Source organism: Passer domesticus, chromosome 10 (assembly GCF_036417665.1).
Source record: "Passer domesticus isolate bPasDom1 chromosome 10, bPasDom1.hap1, whole genome shotgun sequence".
Taxonomy (NCBI): domain Eukaryota; kingdom Metazoa; phylum Chordata; class Aves; order Passeriformes; family Passeridae; genus Passer; species Passer domesticus.
The window spans coordinates 39,801,350-39,822,137 of record NC_087483.1 but is presented as its reverse complement, the minus strand read 5'-3'; the positions used below and the strand labels follow the sequence as shown (position 1 = coordinate 39,822,137).

At 39.3% G+C, this 20,788-nt stretch overlaps 1 protein-coding gene across 15 annotated transcripts in view; it reads left to right on the top strand.

Moving 5' to 3' along the window:
* The window catches only part of GTDC1 (glycosyltransferase like domain containing 1), a 209,304-nt gene that overhangs the window by 72,511 nt on the left and 116,005 nt on the right, over nucleotides 1–20,788 (top strand). For all 15 annotated transcript variants that reach the window (XR_010369535.1, XR_010369534.1, XR_010369533.1 and 12 more), the window contains 2 exons: nucleotides 11,303–11,470; nucleotides 14,744–14,917. Coding sequence is in view for 5 of the 15 variants with exons in the window: in XM_064435285.1 (XP_064291355.1) it covers nucleotides 11,303–11,470; nucleotides 14,744–14,917 (342 nt within the window). In the remaining 10 variants the exon portion in view is untranslated. The remainder of the gene's footprint in view (nucleotides 1–11,302; nucleotides 11,471–14,743; nucleotides 14,918–20,788) is intronic.

Sequence of the window (20,788 nt, the reverse complement as noted above, 5' to 3'; positions counted from 1 at the left end):
CTTGATTTTTTTTTCACCAGTTCCTTGCTCCTTCATTTTGTTCTTTCTGCTAATACACAGGAACAAGAGAGAAAGAAAAAAATGAATTTTTTATATTTTATCTACCAGATTGCTTCTTTCTCATCAAGTCAATCCACAGGTCCTGGAACAGGAGAGGAGGACATTTTGCACATTATTTTTTCCCCCCATTCTTTTCAACATTAATCTTATTCTTCTCTTTAATTTCATATATGAAGTCAAGGGGAGCATTTCACCCCTTCCTTGTACCTGCAGCCTGGGGAAGCTCCCACTGTGCTGAGCCCATATGAGTGGGGATCATAGGGCTCAGTGGGGAGTTTTGGGTTCAGTTGGGGCTGAAATGTTGAAGTTCCTTCCTTCTGTATGGTTTGTTCATATATTTGTTTATTTTAAAGGAGATTAAAAAAGGTGGTTAAAGGGATGGCATCCTGAAGCCATCAGGGGAAGGAATATTCGGAATAAATGCTGTTTTTCTAAACCTGTGATCCTTTACAGGGAAAATTTGTGAGACTTCTGGGCAGGTGTTTATACATCCAGCACAAAGTTTTTGTTTTAATAGAAGAAGAAATTTAAATAAAAGATAATATTAAAATATCTCTTATACTCTGTGTAAGAATACCAAGACACAGGAGCTAACAGAGAAAGCAGAAAAGAAATTTTACTACTTGTATCTATAATAATTTAATATCCATTTCAGTGTTTGACAAGAAGTAAAGATTACTTAAATATTTGTACCTAGGAGCACAGGGCTGTATAAAGATCTTTGATTTTTCAAGTTAATTTGTTTCTTCCAGCCATATAAAGAGATATATACAGAAAATTAATCCCATATGATTGTACAGCTACCATTGCTCCAGAACTTTTTGGAAATACTTTCCAAAGAACATCTCCAGTCATCTTGACAAACAGCTTGAGTCAAGTTTCCTTTTCAGGAGCTCCTGGAAGGTTTTATGTGTAGTTCAAAGGCATTGCTGGAAAAATGGTATTATTTGGAGACCTTGACCAAAAACTACTTTACTTTGCTCAGCCTTTGCAGATATGAAAGCTCCTTGCCCAGCCATCTTGAACAGATTTTTAGGTTTCTGTCATGGAGAGATGCACAATCTTTTTTCAATAACAAATTAGCTCTTGTCAACAGTTTTCCTGGCCACAGTTTAAATAGCTCAATTCAGAATGTTTCATAATTTTTTGGTGGATTTTGCTAGAAAATATGTGCGTATATAGTATTTATGCATTGTGTATCTGCATGTGCAAGCACGCAGACATCTGTGCGCATACATCTCTCTGGGAGTGAAGATATGAGATCTGAAAATGCTGAATCACTCTGTGTGCTCTAACTAAGATAACATTTTGGGAAACCAGTCCGGTGCTGTGGTGAGCGGGGTCCATATGATACATAAACACTTACCTGATCATACATGAGCTGATCAAATCACTAGACCATGATATTCACTTATCTTCAGCTCTGGCTTGGGCTCCTGACTTCTCACTGTTGCCCTGGTTCTTTGGTGGCTCTTGATAAGCAAGCCTTGGCCTCAGTTTCTTATTCTTAAAGATTAGAAAGAATCTGGTGTGGTGTTGTGACTTTTAACATATGATTTCAAGCCCAGATATTTCTCTTTAATTGTCCTGGGGAATAATGGGAATTCAGCACTGGATGCTTTATTTAATGATAAAAAGAATCCTAAAATGATAGTTGTGTATGAGATGTGTTGGGAAAGCATGATTTGTGAACTATATGGAAGCCTAGAAGTATTTTTATCAAGTTATTATTTTAATGTTGTATTTTTGCATGTGGGGAAATACCAGCATCTTGCAGTTTTGAGGTATGGGTCAGATCTGTGTTGTGTAAGTTGACCAAACATGACTGTAAATGTCTAACGTCGTTGTTAACCCTGCAAAACTCTCAGACAGGAGCCGAAGAAGAAAAATGGGCAAAAGGCTTGATTTCCATGGTTGTTAAATTCTCTCATGAGTTTGAAATATTCTTTTTCTTTGAATTCTCTCCTGTTTGTGTCAGCTCTTGCATTGGTCCCTTACATCCCATGTCAGGGGCTCCAAGCTGCAGAGCAGAGATCCTTTATTTCTTTCTCTTTCCCTGGTTGCATTATAAATAAAAACCCTGTTATGATAACATGTGAAATAAAATGGTAGGACATCAGTATAGATTATCCTTAAAATCATGTTATGGAAATGGAAATAAAGCAGCTTATGGTATATGCCAGGCATGATGCAAGTGATATTAAATAAATATATGACTGAAGGGTTCCATTCATTCCAAATGCTCCCCTTTGTGATCTTTAGCCATGTTTGTAGAGAAACCTTTCTTAAAGCACTTAAAGCTTAATTCAGAACAGACAAAACAATTATCTTTTGAAAGTCTGATGAAATATGTTTGGCAGCTTTTGAATTTAGGCGAGTGTTTGTCTCACTTCTTTGAAATCTCACTTCAGTCGGTCGCTCAGCCATTTCAGTGCAATCCTTCAAATCTGGTAGCGAGTGTGGGCTTTGCTGAGTTACAGAAATGTTCTAATCAGAAAGTGGAGGGGCTCAAAATAGTGTGCAGTACACAAAACTTGACATTTTCCTTATTGATGTGCTTTTAGATACCAGTCTACCTGCTGTCCCTGTGTTTTTGATGAAGTGTTGGTTGATAAATCACTGTAGGAAGGAGCTTGTCCCTCCAAAGACAGGTCTGGAGACACTTAAGCATTAAATTATTTTAATTTCTTGGGGAACAGAAGTGTCACTTGATCTTCTCTGAGTGTAAATGATGAAGGCTTATGCACCAATGTGTAACTGTTTCTCAGGAAGAGATGGCAGAAGATTGACACTGCACCATGTAGTTTTATAGTTGAACTATGCCATGAACATGGAGCAGAAATATTTAAATTGTGGATCTGACTGCCACTTTGCTGAGCACATGGAATAGTTTGCTTAGCTTATATTACAGCAGGAAAGTTGCCACTACACTGCAGCAACAAATATTCTAGATGTATGAAGGGCATTTGGGAGAAATACATATTTCCTCTTCATTTTTTTGGTAATATTTGATAAAAGTACTTTTTTTTAAATACATGTACACGGAGGACTTTGTGAATTCACTTTGTGAATATATATTAAAAGTCACTAAGTTATTCCTAATGTTCTGTAGTGCTGCCTGCTCCTGACAAACATCTGATACGGATCATATGCCTCTAAAAAGAGAAGTTCCTCGAGCAAAATATCCTCATGAAAACAGGTTGGAGACACTCACATTCTCTCGCTCGCTCTCACTCGCATGTTACATTTTGGCACGTTGTAGGAGCAGGTAGCATATCTACTACCTGCTGTTGAAAGTGTTGAAGATACTGAATTATTTATTCCATCTTCTGCACTATCCAAACTCGTTTTGGGTAGTTTGACACATCTCGGTCTTCCATATGGATACTTCATGGTGACAGAGTTGCCAGCTGCTCAGGTTTTATGACAGTCTGAGTTTTTTCGAGGACTGTATTAGTTTTCTGGGAAGAATCCTGCTTTTCCTGAGGGTCCCCATTCTTAGGCAGTAGCTATGCCTTGGGTTGATGCTCTGGAGTGGGAGTTTTTTAGGAAAATTAGCTGAGAGAGTCCATAAAAAGAATTTTTAAAGGACTTGTTGTTTGTAGATTGTGTGAGATTAAATCAGAGCTGTGGGATATTAGAAAAATGTGAAAACCATTTGCTAGGAAAGTTAAGTTCCTTTTAGTCATAGTCTTCAAATTCCTTTAAAAAAAAGGCATTTAGATATCAAGGTGCATAAAGCAACATAAAAACCAGTATGAAATACTTTGGAAAACAGGATTTTCAGGGCACTTGAAATGTAACACTAAACAGTCAGCAAAGCTTCCCCATGGCAGGGGGTTGGAACTTGATGGTATTTACAGTTCCTTCCAACCCAAACTATTCTGGGATTCCATGGTTTTCCCTGCAGTTGTGCAAAGTGAGCGTGTCTTCTGTGGTTTTAAAATACAAAATGTGTAAACCTGAAAATTGGGGGAAGATTTGAGTTTTAACTTTGCCAAAACTTACTAAAATAATGGAAAATGAGTTCCATTAATTTGTTGTTCTACTTTATGCAAGCATCTCTTGGTACAAACCTTTTGTAAGGGAAGCCCTGAGTGTTGTGGTGGGTCTGGGCTGTGCTGGGTTTGATTCCCTCTCTGTGGGATAAATCAGCCTTGCATGCAGTGGATCCATATATCCATGATGTTGCCTGTTTGCTCTGTGCCATCCTGGATCCAGGCTGACATCAGGAGATGTGAAGTAAGGATGCTCAAAGCTTGCTGTTCAGATTAAGAAGTGTAGTTGTGTATAGCCCTAGGACTTCTCCGTGCTGCCACAACCCTTTGGCCATATTGCCTTGTTCATGCCAGGCATTTGACATATTTGGCTTCTCTCCAGAGTTTGACAGATAAGATACTAAATTAAATTAATTTGCAGCCTTATAACCAATAAATAATGCTGCTTAAATGTTGCCTAATTGAGTAGAACATCAGTTTTGCAAGCGTTTTTCTTTTAAAATGTCATTTCATTATACTTCACTGCACCCAGTATATTTACCTGTGGTGATTTTTTTGCCTTCTGTTTGTTTTGCCTTTTATCTTCCTTCCTGCTTTTCTTTGCTCCATCACAGCACTATTTGAGCAGAGTTAGTCTGTCCATTTATATGAACCACCACCAATAGCTACTTCTCACTAGTGGGTTATTCTGATTTGCTTATTCTTTGCTCTAATAAAATTCCTTTGCTTCACTGTTTGTTGCTGATGGAATTTGGGCGAGGAGGCCGATGTGGACTCATGGTTTCTCCTTCCCCCCATCACCACAGCTCTGACTGCTTGGTCCTGACCTCTCCCTTCGTGGGAACAGAGAGGCCAATGTAGCCCATGGTGAACAATCTGGCCACTAAAGTAAAAATGTGCATCTGTCAGTAATTAATTGAAGCCAAATTTAATTACAAATCAGGGAAAAAAATAGTACCACACACACTTAAAAAAATTCAAGAAGCTTCAGTGTTGTTGCCTGAAAAGCAAAGCAGTCTTTCAAGCTTACTTCTTGATATTACATAGAGAAGTAATTTTGATTCACAGTTTTCACACAGTTTTTGATGTCTTTTTGAGTTAAAGGTCATAAAAAATAATGGAAAAGTGTTTAAGTCTGGTTCTTAATTGTGTGGGCTAAGGATCTGGCCTGAAATTTTGTTTGAGATTTGAATCTACTAGATAAATACTCTCATCAGCTAGTTGAGATGTGAGGAGGAATTGTGAGAGAGCCCAAATGATTTACCAATTAAAAAATGCATTAATGTAACTTTTAAATCTTTGAAATTGTGTATTTTAAAATAAAAATACATAAAAAGAAGGGATTGGTAGTAGGAGTTTAAACCAAGCCTTTCCTTCCTGCTTTATTTTAGCATACAAGGCAACTCCCAAATCCTAAGTATTGAACTGGTAGCAGCCATGAATATTTATTATTGTACTGTATGTACATATAGCAATTACAGCAAGAGGAAAAAATATTTTTCTTTACAATTAATATTTGTAAACGTTTATGAAAGTACATAGAAATAAATAAGACAAACACATGGCCTAATTAAGATGAAAGGCATGACAACCCTTGTGATTTGTTCTGAAAAATAGAGACTATTAAAATAGTAAGACTTAATTATTTCTGTAAACATTGCAAATTATCTTTATCTACAAAAACCTTAATTTATGAGTTAAAATATCTATAAGCATTTTTTGACATTTGTACATTCCATGTCAAAAAATTATTGTTAATTTATTATTTATTATACTGTCTACTGTCACATATTACCACTTATTAGTATTTATTGTTCAGAAATTCAGTGTTGTCTATTGTGTAATGGGAAAAGAAAAAGCATTTTTATGCGGCTGTAATTTCTGTGTTCTTGGGCTAGTGATAAAAATGCAACTTCTGGAAGTCGATCATATAAAAATGTGTGCAATAACAAACAAAAGTACTGGTTTGTTCAGATTGCAGGCATTAGCAGTGCTATTTGAGACACAGTTTATATTTGAAAGGTAACTTAAAGCCAAATGCATGGACTTGGCTAATTGCTGGGTTGAAATGAAAGAAAACTGTGATGGAGGAGCCCTGACCATGAGGTTTGGTCTGGAGGCGCTGGGAGCCTCCATCACCTTTGGGGCCCTTGTTTCTCCAGGTGGATGTGTCTGTGGTCAAACCTCTTGCTTTTCTCTTGGCCTTTAAGGTGGAACATAAAGAATGGTTTGGGTAAACTGTAGTGCAATCCAGAAATAAAGACACGGGATGGTTTGGGTTGGAAGGGACCTTAAAGCTCATCCCATTCCACCCCTGCCATTGGCAGGGACACTTTCTCCTATCCCAGCTTCCCCTATCCCCTTGCTCCCCTTGGACACTTCCAGAGATCCAGGGGCAGCCACAGCTTCTGTGGGCACCCTGTGCCAGGGCCTCACTGGTTCAATCAGTGCCATCTACTAAACAGTATAATTTTAGTATTTATTTTAGCCTTTTCCCCTAAAAGGCTCATATTTGTAGCCATATCCAAATGTTAGTCTGTTTTATTGCAGTACTGCTCCTGGAGGATGAAGAGTGCTCATAGCTCTTTTCTGGGCTGCCAGATCTTCAATCATAAACTCATTTTACTGTGGATGTAGTTGTTTTGCAGCAGAGAATTGTGGCTTTGGATTTTATCTGTGGAGCAGGAGAGTCCCTGCTGCTGCTGTTGCTGCAGGATTGTATCCTACAGCCGTCCCCCTTTTCCAGGGACAGCTGGGTTACCTGCACTGCCACACAAATAGTGGCCATATTTATCTGTCCTTGGTGCAGAGCTTCTGCCAGACTGAGGAGCATTCCACTACAAATCAGGTGCTGTTTTAAACTTGCTTTGTTCTGTAAGCCTGGCAGATCGTAGAGCTCAGCCTCCATATCCATAGATACATAAATATGCCCTGTGTGGTCTCCCAAGGGGAAGGCAAAATGTGTTTTTAGTTAAGTTGCATGGGAATTTAATTGAAAGATTTAGGGCAATGCCATAAAAGAGTAAATCATGGCTGCGTGACACAAAGAAGATTTATAAAGCCAAATAAAAATACTTTAGCACCTTCACTATTATAATTTGCTTGATATAAGTGGAAACCCGTATTAGTCATTTTGTCTGGTGATAATTAAAAAAAAAAAGGGCTTTTAGATTTCACTGACTTTCAGTTATTTGGAGTGAAATAATGGGGAAGACAGTAGCAAAGGGCAGAGAATTCTGTGGACATGTCACATCTCTGAACCTGCAAGTGCACTCAGCTTCCTTCCCAGGAATATTTATTTCAGTTAAGCACATGCTTAACTAATTTCACACAAGCAGCTCCTCAGAAGGGCTGTGAACTGATTCAGATGAGGCACAAGCATGGCTTTAGACTGCAGCTTGTGTGGATGGTGGCCCTGAAATCTGTCCAGTTTCCGAGACAGTGGGGCTGCTGCACGTGGGATGGTCCTGCTCTCTGCAAGAAGGTCACTTGTCACACAGCAAAATGCTCAGGGATGTTTTGGAGAGGAGAGCTGGGGCAGAGCTTTAGGAATGTGACCTTCAGCACAGGTTTAGTGAGGATTCACTCACTGTATTTATTGGAGAGCACTATATCTATTAAATGCTGCAGTGTTGATAGGTCTCGATAAGGACACCATAATAGCAGTTGAATTGTAGGGGGTTTTGTGAGATGGTAAGTTAATGATGTAGCTGTTAATTTGAATTTAGCAGACGTTTTAAATATAGGTTTCTCTTACAGAGACAAAAGTTGCAATTTAAAGCTCTTTGGTGGTCTAAAAACAGCTTAATTCTCTAGTAGCATGGTAATAAGTACTAATCCAGCTTATACAGTGATTGTAGTATGTCATGTTTGTGAAAGATTGCCTAACTCTGCTTTCTCTGGGTTTTATGTTAATTTTTTTAAATTAAACATAAAACCTTATAACATCTTTATGCTGAGATAAACTGTTCAATTTAACTTGTGCTCAAGCAGCAGCTGTCAGGAATTATCATGTTTTGAGCGTTCTTGCCATCACCTTGTGTCTCTACCTCCCGGATACACTCTGTGGGATGATAAAGCTCACCTTGTTAGGATTTATTACTTAAATAATAACCCGAGGTAAAATGAAAGTTGATGTCACACGGAATGACAGCTGACATATATTTATGTTGCACGTTCCATTATAATAAACTTTCCTTTCTTCCCCTTGTAATAGGTGTTAAATGGAAATACACTCCAGCATATCCTCCAGTGCCCTGCGTGAGTCCATTAGCCACGAACGCGGCTGCTCTGTGGGCATGTTCACGGGGACTCGTGCTGTCAGGTGTTATTTAAGCTTGTAAAGCCAGGGAAATTGGTTAGTGCTGGTAGTTAGCAGCTTCTTTGCCAGTAAAGAAGCAGCCATGAGAGCCTCTCAGAGTCGGGATAAATTCTGGAAGTGCTGCAAAGTAACAAAAGTCAATCGAGGAAGGAGTTTCCTAATCAGTGGTTTTATTTTAATTCTTTCCCTTGCTGTAAGAAGCATAGGCAATATCATTTCAGGCTCTGCATCTGAATTTTCTAGTCATCACTACAGTTTTCTCTTGACACCAGTTCATTGTGCTGAGCTGGGCAGTGATAAGCGATCTGCTTGTTAGTTGAGTCTTTTCACTTTCTATTTACAGTGGAGAAAATTTAGATCTACCTCTTGCAGGCTTTCCAAGTTTGCAGCCTTTTTTGCCATGCTAGAAGCCAGGCTCCATTGTGCTCTAACGATGCTATTGAATTCCTCCAGTTTGCCTAAGCCAAGACTGCAGACACTCTTTTCTTGCCTGTGGCTATAACCATCTTCTTTTTTTTCCCCCTCCTAATTATCCCATTGTTGATCTGAGCAAGTTAAGATGTGTCAGAGCTACGTGATTTTGTCCAAGCTTATTTCTTGGGTCTGTTCTCATTGTGCTCTCCATTGTCCTTTTCTCTCCAGTCAGTGTGTCAACCTTGGCAGCTCCACTGTCTGCACTTCCTACCCTTGCTCTGTGCCAGTTCCCCTGGTTTCAGTCCCAATGTGCTGTCTTCTTCCCCTTTCTTCCTTCAAACTCAGCCAGGTTCATCAATACCATCCTGAACCAGTTGTGTTTTCTTCCCTAACTCATGGCAGAAAAGAATTTTTTGAAAAATCAGTAAAGGAAAAGATAAACTATAATGCAATCCAGAAATTGAGTTCTAGAATGGTTTGGGGTGGAAAGGACCTTAAAGCTCATCTTGTTCCATTCCCCTACCATGGGCAGGGACTTTTTCCACTATCCTGGGTTGCTCCGAGCCCCATTCAGCCTGACCTTGGACACTTCCAGGGATCCAGGGGCAGCCACAGCTTCTCTGGGCAACCTGTGCAAGGGCCTCCCATCCCTCACAGGGAAGAATTTCTTCCTTTATCTAATGTGAACCTGTCCTTTTTGTAGTATGAAGCCATTCCCCCTTGTCTTGTCAGTAGCCGGAATTTTTCCAAGCAACCATTTAATCTCATTTTTGCAGGTTTTGAGGTATGTTTTCTCCAGTTTGCATTTTTCTTTGTCACTCTGGTGCTGAGCAGGGATTTCATATAGCCCCCAGGAAGCTTTTCCTGCTCTGCTTTCAGCCTGGCACCCAGGTCATTATGAGGTCCAGAGGTCATTACTCACGGTGACAAATAAGTAATGACTTACCTAAAACTATTTTTTCCTCCTTGTATGGCTCATAATAAACCTAAGCTCATATCTTAATTGGCATTGTGTGTGACAGGCCCTTTAGAACCATCAAATATTTGATGAACAAGGCAATAACAGTCATCTCTTACTTTTGTAAGCCTTTCAGATCAGCATTGACCCAGGTTGATGAAGATGGATACAGGATCTTTGCCCTAGGAAGTGTTTGTTCTGTAGATACAGGTTATCTAAGAAGGGTGTAAGTTAGCAGAGATATGATATAATATATTTGATCTAGATGGATGTTTGGGGAAGTTCATGAGTTTTGAGGTTGGCAGCAAGAATCAGGAGTTTATCACGTTAGAGATGTTATTTTGGCAGTAATCTTGAACACAAAACTCTTGAAAAATAGAAAGAATGGGAATAACAGTAGGTGAAAAAAACCCACCAAAAACCTTAAGGGAAAAAAAATTAAAATAATAAAACATTGTGTAAATCAGTTCTGAATCTGAATTACTGAAATGGTGGATAGTAAAAAAAAAAACAAAAAAACCAAAAAAAAAACCAACCAAACCCAAACAATTCAGAAACAGGCTGTGTTTAACAGTAGTTTATTAAACTTAATATTCTATGTGCAATAAATACCTGATCTCAATTCTTTCCTGTGATAAGAAATGCAGGACACAAATGTCTGAGGCTCTTCAGCTCTCTGCAAGTTCAGGATTCACTTTGCTTGGAAGCAGAGCTAGCCAGGTGCCAGGAGATGCTCACATGCTTTTGGTGAAATGCAGGGAAATCTGCCACTGGTTACAGTAGGGTCAAGATTTCATATTACACATTTAAATGCATTCATTTTCTGATAGCCTGGGAAGTTACACAAGGCTAAGATAGCAGCTTGTTAGTGGTGTTTGTGCCTGCTTTATCTAATTGAAGGATGTGTGCAGTGTTGTGGACTGTGGAATAGCAGGAGTGCAGCGGCAGGACTGGGGTGCAAGGGTAGAAACAACATTTCATTATAGAGGATACCTAATAAAAATGTGAAAATAAAACAGAAAAAGGGTGGAGGAGGAAAAAAAAAAAAGGAAAGCAGACCATACTAGATAAGTGCAGTGCATAAATCAAAAGGGTTTATGTCATAACATGAACATGTGCCATTCCTGCTCATATATTGAATTTCAGTAGTTGGTTGCATAAAGAAGTAAAGTGTAATGAAACTGGCAAGCAAAGTATTCCCTAGCCAGCCTTATCTTTGTTCCATTTGTCCTTCAGATACAGCTTTTCTTGCCTTTTTCAATAAAATCCATCCAGCTTTTTTTTTTTTTTTTTTTTTTTATTATTTTGCATCTCTCTGTAACTGAGCTGAGAAGACCGATGAGATTCGGTGCTTTTCTAGTTGGGTTCTTAGCAGCTGCTTTTTAAGAGATCAAAACTTCGAATGCTGCTACATGGTATTAAGGCTTAGCTATTGATGTGTCCCTATAGGGGTTATGTTTTTCTTGGGGGGGAGGGAGTGAGGAGCAGGGGAAGGGGTGACCCCTGCGAGCACGCTCGCCGGCGGTAAACACTGCTCTCCTTGTTTTCCAGGATCCTCTTTGCAAGCTCGGTGCTTAACCTGGCTGAACTCGCCGCCCTCCGCCCTGACCTTGGCAAATTGAAAAAGGTCCTCTACTTCCATGAGAACCAATTGGCATATCCTGTCCAGAAATGCCAGGAAAGGGATTTTCAGTATGGATACAACCAAATTCTTTCATGGTAGGTGTGGCTCGCACTGTTCCTCATTATTTAAGGTGTTCTTCTGTCAACAGCATTGTAACCCTGAGGAGTCCTCCTCTTTATACTTTTTTTTTGTTTTAATAATTTTTCTATATTTATTTTGTATGGATTTTTTTGGTATTAATTATTTTGTATTAATGTTTTACAAGACCATGTGGTGGCAGGAAATGAGGGATCAACCTCAAATGAAAAGAGAGTAGGTTTAGATGGGATATTAGGAAGAAACTCTTCCCTCTTCTATGGCACAGGATGCCCAGAGAAGCTGTGGCAGCCTCTGGATCCCTGGAAGTGTCCAAGGCCAGGTTGAATGGGGCTTGGAGCAACCTGGGATAGTGGAAAGTGTCCCATGGAAGGGGGTGGCACTAGATGAGCTTTTAGATCCCTTCCAACCCATGTTAGTCTGTGATTCTGTAAAGAATGGCCCTGTACCAAACTGAGGTACCAGCAGAGTTCTGAGGAGAGATCAATGAAATCAGTGTGGCTGAACCACTTTGCTCTAAAAAATCATCTCAATTTATTGTATAAAGTCCACCAGTGCTGCCATGGTGTACCCATTGTTGGTGGGATTTCTGACCTGTGCCTTGGCTGAAAGTGATGCTTTGTTTCATGGATGCTTCACAAAGCTGCAGCGACTCAGCTCGTGCTTGGCCATAGCTTTTACTGCATCCAGCTGAAATTATGGAGAGGGTTTTAGGGAAATAAACAGAAATTAAAATGTACTGCAGCACTTTTCCTGTGAAGAGAGGGCAGTAAACATACCAGATAAATCCTTATATTTCTTTCATCTAGTATTCAGAAATTGTGCAGTGCTAAAATATCCAGACGTTTTAAAGGCTTGGTCCTTTATTGTTGCTAAAAACAAATGTATTTCTTGAATTTGAGTTAATGAAAGAAGTTAATAACAGCACCACTGAAAAGCTTTGTGGTTAGGCACTGCCAGACCTAAGCAAAACAGCAAAACTCACTTATTTTCAACTGAAATAAATTCATTTCCATTATCTTTCTCACCTCTCTCTTGGTGGAAGAATTATAAAGAATAGGACTTGAGCATTTTAAGGTGCAAGTTAAGCTTTTGCATCTTTATAATCTAAGGCAGTTTTGTTGAAATTTCTCAATTAATGATCTGTGTATGCTCTGGCCATTCTGCAGCTGCCTCTGCTACAGTGCTTGCAACATGTTTCACTTACTGAGCTGTGAAGATGGGAAAGTGGAGTGAAAAATCTTTTGAAAACAGTAGCAGCCATTTTCAGATGTTCTAACAAAAGGAAGTGTTTTCTGGCACTAGGAATGGAATTTTTTTTGTAGATATATTTTGCTTTATTGTGGCAGTTACTTTTCATACATCTGTTGTAAACTGACAAACATCCTCAAATATGCATTTTAAGTATCTTCTCTTATTAGTTAAATAAAGATGATTTTTGTGGATCATAGAATCATGGAATGTTTTGGGTTGGAAGGGACTCTCAAGCCCACCTCATTCCACCCCCTGCCAAGGGCAGGGACACCTTCCACTAGACCAGGTATCTCCAGGCCCATCCAACCTGGCTTTGGACACTTCCAGGAATGGAGCTACAGATGCTCCATTCTGTCCCCTCCAGTATCTTCTTAACATAGTTACATAGTATTATATCTCCCATTTCTGTTCTGCCGAAACCCCAGTTTAATAGAAAATTGGAGCCGTGTCTTCTTTATTATTCTTCACACTCCGATGGTCATCTGCAAAGAGGTGCCATCTTTTCATCTTCCAAATATGTTAGAAATGGGGAAAATGTACCTTTCCACTTTTACACAGAGTGTAAAAAATTAGAGCAGTTTGAACCTTCAGGTTGGTGCTTTGGATCATTAAAAAATCAGAATTCTGATGTTTCTAAGGAGTTAAACTTTCTAATTTGCCCCTGATTTGCAGAGCCTGCAGGAAGGAGTTAGGGCAGATAGGAGTTCATGCATGAGAGAAGGTGAGATGATGTTGTTGGAGCCTTTGCTGTGTGTCAGAGAGCAGCAAAGAAATGTGTCAAGTTCCTGCCTCATGTCATCTGTAAATCAGTGCAGAAAAGATGACTTCTGTACACACTGAGGCTTCCAAGGGGTTAAAAACCATAGGTGGGCAAGAGGGTAAGATGCCAGAAAGCATTTCAGCTCCTGCAGCCAGCTTGAAAAGGATTATTTCTCTCTAATGTTGGAGTTTCTTTGCTTTTCCTGCTGACTCCTGCTGCTTTGGTGAGCAGTGTCAGTTCTCTTTCTTGACCAGACAGCAGAAAGATGCAGAGAGGATGAATGACAGCCTCTCACCTCAAATATACTTTTCACCAGCCCTGTGACTTATGAACACATGTCCTCAATGTATCTTCTGACCTGTAGGTCTGTATTACAATATATAACATATTGAGCAAACCAACTGGCCATAAAGCATTTCTTACCTCAGTTAGTGCTCTGTGTGTTGGTGTAGCTCAGGTTGTGGCAGCACTGCCAGGATAAACTTCCAGATCCTTCAGGTTTTTTATAGCTGCTTATTTTCTCCAGACTGACTAATAGTGGGGAAATAATACCTGCATTATCATTGAACTCCATCTTAAAATTATTGATCTGGTTGATTTTAAAACACAGCAGTAGAAATAAAACATTAAATTTATATGCCAATTCTTTTCAAATGTTTTTGAGGGGGAAGGATGTTGTATGCTATGTATTTTATTTGTATATATAGAGGATATACTCTTAATCAGGATTAAATTTGCATAGGTTAAAATAACAGTCCATTTCCTTAGAGTCCTGCTGCCTGACACACATGGGCAGTTGAAGGTAGGCTAACCAAAGGTAAGTTGTCCTTCAATAAAAAGCATTTCTGAGGAATTTTCATTTTCTTCCAACTTTAATTCTATAAAAGTCAGATTACAGTGGGCCTTATCTGTTTATATTGCTTTTGAGAGATGATGATAGTAACACTGTACTTACCATTTTATGAACAAAAGTCCACAGCTAGAATAGGATGTGCTCCTTTAGATTAATAATAGCAATTTATTATCAGTTAAAAAAGGTTAAACATGTTTTTAAGGGGTGAATAGAGAGAAATTAAGACATTTCTAATTAAGGTACTTTTGATACTCCTAATTCATGTGAAAAGGCTGATTTTAATTAGCACCCACTTGCACCTTTTGCTTGTTTATAAGAATATGTATCCTATTTCCTTTGCCTGTAGAATAATCCTGTTCCTTTTGTGCCAGCAATATGTTCATTAATCTTCACCGCTTTTTACAGTTTGGTTGCTGATGTTGTGGTATTCAACTCTGCTTTTAATATGGAATCCTTTCTTAAGTCCATTGGAAAATTTATGAAGCTGATTCCTGACCACAGACCTAAGGATTTGGAAAAAATAATCAGACCGAAGTGCCAAGTTCTTTATTTTCCAGTCAGGTTTCCTGATGTGAGCAGGTCAGTACATTTTCCACGTCATAAATTGCCTCCAGCCTGTCAAAACTCTGTATTTATGGTGACGTTCTAACTAATCAGCTAAAGCATCGTTAATGAATGAGTTTGATAATATGCAAAATCCCCTAATTGATAAATGTATTTCAATAATCAGAGGCTATTGAGGCAGCCGAGCCTGTCCTCGGTGCCTGTCGTGCAAACTTGCATCGTTCAGGATGAGTGATTTCCCACTTGTTTTAGTGATTTCCCACTTGTTTCAGCCTTCCAGGAGTTGCCTGCTCCTCAGCAATGAGTTTTTGGTTTTTTTTTATTAGGGTTGGGATTAAATGTGTGAGATGGTATTTTTTGTTTGGATTTAGATGTTTTTAGTTTTTCTTTATATTACAGTGTTATGAACTATGAGTTTTATAGTATTTTATTTTAATAAATTAAAAATGGAGTTGCATTTTTTTTTCTTTATAAGGTTTTTTAAGGTTAAATTGTTTAATTAAGAAGTGATACTTGAAATTATTTTTATTTTTAACTTAATAATGAACTACTTGTGGATTTTTTATTTAATTATGTAATATTATTTACCTTATGAAGAAGGTGAAGAAGAAGTATTCATTTTTGTTTTAAAACTTTTATTTTGTTTTATGTATATATTATTGTATTTTAAAAGTTTAAATTCTAGGGTTTTTTACTATGTGATATTACACATTTTAATTTAAATTACACACTTATAATTTTAATTTTATTTTTTAATTTTGGAAGTTTTCTTTACAGTTTTAGGTTAAATGTAATGTTTTCCTGGGGGTGAGTGATTGTTAGCACAGAAAACCTAAAATTCTCAGTAACCAGGGTTCCAACACCTCAGCTCTGTGCATTTTTGTGCAGGGGAGGTCAAAGGGGAGACGGAATTTCTGGAGGACAGTGGCAGTGATAAGCCTGCAGCTGTTTTATCCCCTCCTCCCTCCCCTGCCTCTTTTAATGTCTTTCCAGGTGGGCAGCAGCGTTCCTGTGGCAGGGAGCAGACTTGCAGATACGTTGGCACTTGCTGCAGCAGGAGTTGCTCTTGGCTCCTCCTCGGTTACTCTGAAGGACGTTTTTTATTGCCCTCGTTTCAGAGCCCGCCTTGAAATTAGCAGTGGGTTATGTGGCTCCAAGGGAACATTCACAGGATCCTTTTCACTTTTGATTAAACCTGGCACAATTGTTTTTCCTGTTGTAAGGGACTCTCCTCCCACTGAACAGGAACTTTGCTTCAGTGGGACCAGCACTAAATAGAGTGTGATTCTGCAATTTGATTATGCTCTTAAACCCAACACCGTGCTGGGTATGTTTTTTTTGCTGAAATAAGGATGGGAAGCACTGCAATGACTTTGCAAGAGCCCACCTTTTGATCTGATAATAAGTTCTGGCCGCACTTGAGATCTTTGTCCCTGACCAGCCTGTACTTAGAGTTATTCCAAAGGCTAAATATACACGTGTGATAATTTGAGGTAGAGAAATTTTTAGTGCAGGAGCTGAGGTCGTGTGCTCGCTGATGTACTCAAACAGCAAGGTTTGAGTTTCAGTGTCTTGGAAAGCTTTGTATTCTAAAATACTGATGCAAATAATTTGTCTAAAGTTAAATCTTTAAACATCTGTTTTTGACAAGTGGGTTAAAATGCTCCAGTGTTTCTTAGGGACTTGGCTGCCTGGATGGCAACATGGTTCAGTACCTGTATATCTTTGGGGATCTACTATTCCCTCTTGGAGTCCAGAGCTTTTGAGCACAGGGAATGCTGTGGGTGCTCAGCATATTTGACGTGGAGCCAGTTCCAGAGGCTCTCGGGGTTTTAGCATTCCTTAGGAATCATGTGGCCCAGACCTAGTTTTGGAGATGAAGTTATGATAACCCTGTCTCGTATATTACATCAGCTCCTTTGGACTTGTCAGCCCTGGCAGATGGGGTCAGACAAGATCTGACAAATTAGGCTGAAGTCATCCTACACAGAGCGCTCGTTTGTCCAGAGCAGGAGGTGATTAGGTGGGTAAAATCATCAGCCTGCTACCTACACTGGTACAGCAGGAAGATCTCACATCTCACTGTGTGCTCTTTTAGAGTCCTGCTCTCATATTAAATCCCATCTCACAGGGTGGGACACCTTTCCCTTTTAATTGTGGTCGCTGCACTTGGGATTACATCAGAAACCTCCTTTCAGCAGTGATGGGCAAGATTAAGATGTCCATAAACAACTGTGTGACAGTAAAACTTTCACAGCAGCGTGATTAGAAACAAAAATTAATGTCAGCTCTATTATATCTAATATATATTTTATTCAACAGCTAATTCTAGATATAAGATCTGAGGTGTTTAGGCAAAGTCCAGTATCAAGACAACAGGAAAAAATCTGAAGAAAAGGCTGCTTCTGCCTGACTCTGAAGTTCTTTGGGTTTTGACCTTTAGCTGCAGCCAAAATTTGCTATTTCTTTACATGTTTTACATAAAGTTGAATGCACCTGTGGCAATTCAAAGCTGTTTTTTAAATTTGGTTTGTACTAGTATAGTGACTGAATGGAGATTGAGGAGAATAAGGTTAAGAAAAATTGTGGCCAAGCTAAAATTTATAAAGCAAGCTCTTAGCCCAGAGTGTTTTTCAAGTTATTTTCAAATGGTAATTTGCTTTATCCAGACCAAACTCATACAGTGTAAGTAAGTGATTATTTGCATGACTGACAATCATTTCAGTGCCTGCAGTCTTTTTAAAATGCATAATTTTGCTGAGATGTTGGGAAAATATTTAAAAATTCTGAAGGCAAAATAACTAGGGTGTGCCTTTTATTTTTTTTTATTTTGACCTCTTTAATTTTGCGTGTGAATGTCTCAGTGTATGTTCTTGTCTGAAACATAATCTACCTTTGGATTGGGGAGAGAGAGGTGATCTGAGAAATCATCCTCACATGTATGATGGGGAGCTTTTTAAGATTATTTTAGATTAATATTGCAGTTGTAGGGCAAAATAAAATACATCTGAGCCTGGATCAAAACCAGTGTAATGAAGGATCATGTCACAGGAGTTAATCCTGTAAAATATCCACCTTTTAATGTAATTACTGTAGGTGATGGCCACAAACAGCACAAGCAGCATAGTAAATGATCACTTAAGAGGGGAGGTATAATGATGAAGGATATCCTAGGAAACACTTGTGGATACTCTGAGAGGCACCACTATAATTTGTAGTGTGTATTTAAATATTTCAAATGGGCCTCTAATGGGCTTTTCTACTTCTGAGGGGAAGTTGTTGATGCTTTTTAAAAAGAATCTTTTTTTTTTAAATAAATGTTTGTCATTAGGACCCATGTTGCTGTTCCCAGAGCAAACCCAGCAGACTGTGGTCCTTATCTGACAATGAGAAGAGATGAAAGGATTTGAGGATTTGACAGAATAAGATATTTACTGACCTAATCCTCCTGTTTTCTGGTTCTGACACTGACTGGCTTCCATGTTATATCCTGTAGTGCCAAGGCTGCTCTGTGTATACCCACCCCACATGATTTCTGACTTGAATTCTGCTCTTTGTCCTTTCTGGTGAGGTATATGATGTGGGAATAAATAGTAGAGTATTTCTAAGCTTTGAGACAAAAAACCCCTCTGAGTTCAGGCTGTCCCTTGACAGTGCATTGGAAGGGATGGAGAGCAGTGGCTGATCTGCCATGTGTGCTGAGTATCAGACTGGGGGTTTATAGCACAGAGTTAAATACATTGTAATTCACACTTACCTGGCTGTTGACTTCATTTTAGTATCTTTTCTATTGTGACATAAAATCCTTTTTTTTTTAATACTGTGCGATCAGTAGAGTCTATTTTGATATAATCTTTTTCCACTTTTGCTCTGTAAAATGATGGTCAGGGAAGAAATTCCCTTTTGACTGATTTGTCTTTGGTACATCTCTACATGTCTGCACAGCCCTCTGGAAACTTCTGCAAGGTCTTTGTTGGTGTCTGGATATCCACTGGATCATTGTCCTGGTCTAGTGGAAGGTGTCTCTGCCTGTGGCAGAACTAGATGATCTTTAAGCTCCTTTCCAGCCCAAACCACTCTGTGATTCTGTGATTTTATAGGAATTCTCTCATTTCATCTGTGCCCACATTGTCAGTGGCAAAGCAGGGTCAGATTACGTACTCCTTGGAATTCATTCCAATGAAAATTTCAGTTTGGATTTTGGTTATTATTACGATTCCTCTGATTGTAGTATATCTTTATTGTTACCACACTGTGGTAGGAAAGGAAGATGTTTTTATAAGCAAGAATGAAGTAACATTCCTAAGAGCTCAGAATTCACACTGGACTGAGCTGGAATAATATAAAAGAAACATGAGAGTATGAGGATTACAGCAGAAAATAAAAACTGGGTTTTTCTAAATGGAACTTGTATTATCTGCATTGCACGTTTTGAAGTAAAATTAAAGATTTTAGACTTGTTTCTTCATTTGCTTTTATAACTTAGTGCAGTTAACAGGACATTCTCAACCATTTGGGCTTACATTTTTTTAGTTATAGTGTGAGAGAGGCAGAATTTGCCAATTCAGAGAGTATTTTAGGGCCAGTCAAGGGAGTTCCAGAGTAAGTTTTTAAAAGACACTGGCAGTATCTCTTGTGCTGAAGCACACATGGAGGAGCCTGTTTTGGGGAAGTAGAAAAATTAAATAAATTAATTGCATCACTTGGATCAGGTTTGCAGGGCTGAACTTAACTGGAAAAATGCAGATGTCAATGAGCAAGGAGAGACTTGAATTCACAGGAGCCCAGAGCTATGGATGGGCACTGGGGACGCGTCTGCTTTGCAGGGAAAGCCACTCAGCAGTGGTACCCGTGTGAGCTGTAGTGAACAGTCTTGCATGTGGGAAGCCATAGATAGCTTAGAAGAGCAGTTTTTGGCTAATTAGCCTTCCAGTGAAATAGCTTGCATTAGTTTAGGTGGAGTGCTAATGAGAGTGACTCTGGTGCTGGGGGTACCTCCTGCCTTTGGTGGTGGCTCGGCCATCTCCGTGGTGCTCTGTGCCCTCTCCAATGGCACAGCCTCGCTGCCACCACAGTTTATGGGTCATTAGCATAATTAGAAAGTGCCAGTAGACTTCTCCTACCTTGGGGCTTGCTGCTGAAGAGCAGGGTGATGGAAATTGCTCCCCAGAATATGTTTCCTCCTCACCTGCCGCGAGCGGGGTTTGAGGATCGGTGTGGGCATGCTGAGAGTTACACAATGAGCACGAGGGATGCTCTCAGGATCTGGGACACAGCCCCTGTTGGGAGGAATGTGCAGTGTGGGCTCAAAAGTGGAAAAAAATGGAGTTTTTTCCATGGAGCTGTTTGCAATGGAGTGGTTCCTTCTGCCCCTCTGGGCTTAGTGCTAGCTCAGGGAGCTGCACCTGCAGTGAGGCTTTAGGTGGTTCACTGAAGGACATCTTCATTTTCAGTGGCGTTTTCTCACATGGTGCTCCCTCCACACACTCACCTGTGCTGTTCTGGGTGATGTAGGAGGTTCCATTCTCCCTCTGAATCATGGAAGAGCTGTTACCCCAGCCTTGTCTTCCAGGCAGAACATGCCAGTTTTATCCCCAAAATATTTATCCCCAGGCCACTCCAGCAGCATCAGAATGAGAATGCTCTTCTAGAGAAGGGCCTGGCTGAAGAGTCTGCTGGGATGTATTCATTCTGCAAAACTTGCTAAAAAGTAATTTCTTTTTTATCTATTCAGGGACAAAAATAGTTTTACTGACTCTCTTTTATCTGTCGTATAGGTATTCCTCTAAATGCTATCATAATAACCATTTAGGCTCACAATAGCTCACAAGGATACTTAAGCAGAATTCTCTGTGCAACCCACTTTTTTATTATGTTGGGTACTGC